This window comes from Malus sylvestris, chromosome 4 (genome assembly GCF_916048215.2).
Source record: "Malus sylvestris chromosome 4, drMalSylv7.2, whole genome shotgun sequence".
In the NCBI taxonomy this organism is placed as follows: domain Eukaryota; kingdom Viridiplantae; phylum Streptophyta; class Magnoliopsida; order Rosales; family Rosaceae; genus Malus; species Malus sylvestris.
In genome coordinates this window covers 24987744-24992422 of record NC_062263.1, presented here as the reverse complement: position 1 = coordinate 24992422, position 4679 = coordinate 24987744, and the positions used below count along the sequence as shown (strand labels likewise).

Sequence of the window (4679 nt, the reverse complement as noted above, 5' to 3'; positions counted from 1 at the left end):
GCGACTGTCTAGGCGGAGTGGAGGTTTCCCGGGAAGAAATTCCACCGTTTCGACTTCATCTCTCTGTGCACCAGGACTTTCTTAGTTGTTGCGACTCTCTCTCTTTGAAATCCATCGAAGAAGAGGAACTTACAGCGCAAAAAAAGATGAAGAGGAAACAAGAAAAAAAGGGAGAAAGCACAGAAGGAAAACGGAAAAAAAAAAAAAAAAAAAAAAAAGTGAAAAGGAAAGACGAGGAAGACGATAAGAAAAAGCAAAGAATAAAAATGAATAAAAGTTTTCGGTTTTCAAGGCATAAAAGAGTCTCTTGATTGACATTTAGGGTAGGAGGAAGTTGTAAGCAACATAAAAAGTGCTCAGACCTTTCAATTCAAACAAAACTCTCTCTTTCTCTCTCTCTCAAACCAGGTTGACAAGCCTATTAGGCTGTTATAGCCTATATTGCCTTGCCTGACATTCCAAAGATTTGCATGATATCCACATCAAATGGCTATCTGTATTTACAATGCCTGATGTATTTTTCCATTAGGGGTGACCCTTACACCACACACATGGTGCTTTTTGAAATTGAGGAGGATGCATGCACCTCTTCACACACACACGTGAAATATTTATTTTTTTAATGACATTTAGATATAATTATTCAAAATACCTTAACTAATATAACATATATGTGTGTTTATAAATTTTGAACTTTGGATACTAGTGTTGCATTTTATTATTTTTTATTTATTATTGTATTCATAAATTTCATACTAAGTATAATTTTTTATAAGTGTTAATATGCACTTACTTACAAGATATACAAGAAATTCACCTAAATCCGCCTAGACCGCCTAGGCGCCCGCCTAGACTCTGCCTCGCCGCCTAGGCGCTAGGCGCTAGCCCACCGCCCGACTAGCGCCTAGCGTTTTTTAGAACCTTTAGTATAACATAAGATTTTGTAGTATCCACTAGTGTAAATATTTTAAATTGAAGTTCGAGTTCATTCATTGTATTCATATAGGGTCAAAGAGTGTAGCTGTAAAAAATCATCAAAATCGAAGTTAAAATAAGTATTAAATTGTGATTTTTCGTTGATAACCGTCAAAAAGTTTTGTCCTGTTACTTGATCTCTGAATGTTTTTTTTTTTTTTTTGCGATTTTTTGCTGATGCAATCTCAAAGCATATACAAATAAGTTTGACGGTTGGATCGTTGAATGGTATGTATGTGTATACATATATATATATTTAACAAACAATAATTATATATATAATTAGGGGTATGTATATTTAAGCCAATCCAATGGTCACCAATTTTTAATATTTAATTATATATATATATATATATATATATATATATATAACAAACAATAATTATATATAAAATTAGGGGTATGTATATTTAAGCCAATCCAATGGTCACCAATTTTTAATATTTAATTTAATATATATAATTATTATAGTTTTTTGAGGTAAAAATTGTTAAATTAATATATATAATTATTATAGTATTTTTTTAGGGTTATAAAATTATAAAATTAATATTTTGCTTATCATGTATCGTGTTACCCACGTGTATACCCGAACCAACCCATTATCTTAACAGGTGCTTATCGGATTACTCGATAACGACCCGATTCGATATCGTGTCGACCCAAATACCTGTTAATTTCGTGTCGTGTCGTGTTGGGTTATCGGGTCATGTCAGAAATTGTCAGGCCTACCGTTGAGGGATACCTTTTGGTGTCATTCCGTAACTTTTTTTTACAATCCAAATCATTTGTATTTAATTTATCATTAATAGATTGTCTTAGAAAAAAATTATACAAATTCAAAATTTAACACTAATTATAGTGATGAAAATAGATTAATATAGTTCTTAATCTAACGATCATATAAATACGAATTTTAGCAATTTTTTTTAGTGATAATCTTCGAGGAATGACCTTAAACATATATAGACGGTTGATCTTTGAATGTGTGTGTGTGTTATCTGTGCAATGTACCAAATTGTCTATCTTTAATTATTCTTTCCACTCATTGGATGCAACATGAGCTACCCACAAGTGATCCATTACCCACTTGCCATACACGTGGGAAAATTTTGGCAGTTAGAATCATCCTTCTTATTGGATCTTTCCATATATGTACCTAGAAAAATTCTATCCAGAATATATATGCTTCAGCTTGAATTTGAACCTTTTCGATTTTTTCTTTTTGTAGTGCATGATATTTTTTCTGATACAAACAGTATTCTACTTTAAAGGTGGGAGATATTATACTCTACGCTGAGGGCAAATTGAACTGGGTCGCAGGGGTTAGCTACTAACCATGTATCAAACTAAACACATATGTAAAATGTTATTGCTATCATGTAAGTCAAAATTAAGACCTCTCATTTGCAAATAAAAGAATACCACTAGACGTACTAGTTGGTTTTTTTGTGGTATATGATTAATGATGTAAGTTTCACTCATGATATTTTATTTTTACAAAGGCCTAGTTGAGCGCATTGATTATCCGCAATCATCTAATAATATAATTAAGCTAGCATTTGTAACTATATGATTAATTGAACAGTTCATTGGCCCCAGTGGAAGAGGGGAATATAGCTAGGGGATGGGACAGAGAAACAAAGGGGTAGAAAGTGCAGCAAAAGGTACAATACGTATGACATATATATATATATATATATATATATATATATAGGTCTTTAATCTTGCTCACTGCTTGTGCTCCAAGTTTGAATAGCTTGCAAGACTGCTTCTTTCACCGCCTGAGCATCTATGCTATCCGCCGCCTGTTCAGTGCATTGGAAATGCAACGTATAAGTAAAAAGAAATTGTAAAAATTCTAAGATGATCTCAAGCAATATATATACCTCGAGTGCCTTCGTTTCGACAAAGTTAAAAAGGTGAGTTCTAACTCACTGGTTGAATTTTAAACCATGTAAATACAAAATTTTATCGAAGATATTAAGATACTAAATTATAAAGCCATGTCATGCCACAATAATTGTGTCAGAGCTAGTGTAGTCGCAGTAAGGAGTACAAAAGGTGTGGTTAAGACCATGTTTGTACAATTTACTCGTGATGTTAATTTGTACAACATTAATATACGTACAAATTATAGAGTACATGACCCATATATACATATATGTATGCTGGCATAATATACACATTCATAAAAAAAATATATTCCTGATGGGCTCAGTACAAAGGGGCCAGAGTGAACGAAATTAAGGGTTCTTTTACAGTACATCGGTGTAGGATGCACCACTGCTTGGATAGATAGATTATGAAAGTTGAAATTCCGCCATGCAAATTTTGTCGTCCGCTATACTGGTGCATCTCATACATTAAGGCAGTGTACAATTTTTGAGAAATTAAATATGATAATATAATTTCTTACTTCTCCAACAGCTTCTAGTTGGAAAGTGTCTGAACAAGAAACCCTAGCATCCAGCACATCGAGGCCGAGCTCCTCAAAGGCTTCGAGAATGGAGACGAGCAAACCCGGGCAATTCTTTTCCGACAACACATGAATTTGGAAACCCTTTTCTAGGGTTTCAACTGTAACCTGCTGGAAATTATAATAACAAGGACAGTTAATCAAATGAAGAACTATTATAGGCTAAGGTGTCCCAAAGAAAATAAAACAATCTTCAGCAGTTTATTTAAGCGATATGCACCGCGGGTAATGGATTTTGGGCAATTGAATTCTGGGAAGTTCCAACGCCTTGTCTCATTCCGTCCACTTTGCGCTTCAACTCCTCGATATACTTGGATGCATCAACGATAATTGAAGTTTTGTTCAGCTGCCAAATCACAGAAAGCAGCAACAAATTATGAAATTTGGATGAAAGATATTGGAATCGCTAATGAAATTTGGATGTACATATATAGTAACTAATTCTGGCTAAAGTAAGCCATTGCTTATTTCAAGTTAATTACAGCACTGGAATTAGTGGCAGCACGAAGTTGCAACAATTTCTCATACAGAGCTGCTTTCTTTCGTTCCTTGGAACTCATGCTTCTTCACCCCTTCAGTCTCTCTTGATCTTATGATGGATTTGAGGGCTTTTAAAGAGGACAGGGATGTTGCATAGTGCGGCCTCAACATTCCCTATGTTTTTCTCCAGTATATTGACGTAATTGACCTTTCTAATTAACAATTCAATTATGTTTTACATAAAGTTGAGATTTAAGTTAAACTCGTTATATTAAATTATTAAACTGCGTTAACAGGGGAATCTATTTTTGTTTGACAAGCAAAAACCGGGTGTTTTTGCTTGGCAGCGCATGTACAGTTATTTTAGGGAAAAGTGTCAAATAGTTACAAATCATGCATGCGTTATGTGGAGTGCAATGTGTGACGGGAGGTATATTGTAGACAAAAGCATGCCATAGAGATTGGAGTAGGAAGAAAAAAAAAAAAATATATATATATATATATATATATATATATATATATATATAATGATAGGTCATGCTATCTATACACTCATTTTTACTTCTCAAACACCCTTTTAATTTTTTATCGTCAAATCGAATGAATTTAAAAAAAAAAATTAATAGACAAAAACTAACAAAATTGTATAAATAGCACTACCCTATAAAGATATATATATGTTGGCTGAGATTTCTAAAGTATTTTGGTTAGGTCCTAAAAGGAAAATAAGAGTCGTAAATATGAG

At 33.2% G+C, this 4679-nt stretch overlaps 1 protein-coding gene across 3 annotated transcripts; it reads right to left on the bottom strand.

Moving 5' to 3' along the window:
* Nucleotides 1-2531: 2531 nt before the first annotated feature.
* LOC126617960 (transcription factor SCREAM2-like) lies at nucleotides 2532-4084 on the bottom strand. 3 transcript variants are annotated; one of them, XM_050286039.1, is made up of 4 exons: nucleotides 3937-4084; nucleotides 3675-3800; nucleotides 3395-3565; nucleotides 2532-2783 (listed from the first exon to the last, which is right to left on the bottom strand). In XM_050286039.1, exons 1-4 carry the CDS (start codon nucleotides 4012-4014, stop codon nucleotides 2697-2699), a joined length of 462 nt encoding a protein of 153 aa, XP_050141996.1. In that variant the 5' UTR covers nucleotides 4015-4084; the 3' UTR covers nucleotides 2532-2696. The 3 variants fall into 3 exon arrangements, with proteins under 3 accessions (XP_050141996.1, XP_050141997.1, XP_050141998.1); XM_050286040.1 differs by having other exon boundaries at nucleotides 3395-3562; XM_050286041.1 differs by having other exon boundaries at nucleotides 3942-4039.
* Between the last annotated feature and the right edge of the window lie 595 nt (nucleotides 4085-4679).

What these genes read in the sequence shown, in the direction of transcription:
- LOC126617960 (XM_050286039.1), bottom strand. Translation starts at nt 4,014, where the DNA reads ATGAGTTCCAAGGAACGAAAGAAAGCAGCTCTGTATGAGAAATTGTTG. An exon ending in CTGCCACTAATTCCAGTGCT is followed by an intron (nt 3,801 to 3,936) that starts GTAATTAACTTG and finishes GTGATTTGGCAG; the next exon opens with CTGAACAAAACTTCAATTAT. An exon ending in AACTAGAAGCTGTTGGAGAA is followed by an intron (nt 2,784 to 3,394) that starts GTAAGAAATTAT and finishes TGCACTGAACAG; the next exon opens with GCGGCGGATAGCATAGATGC.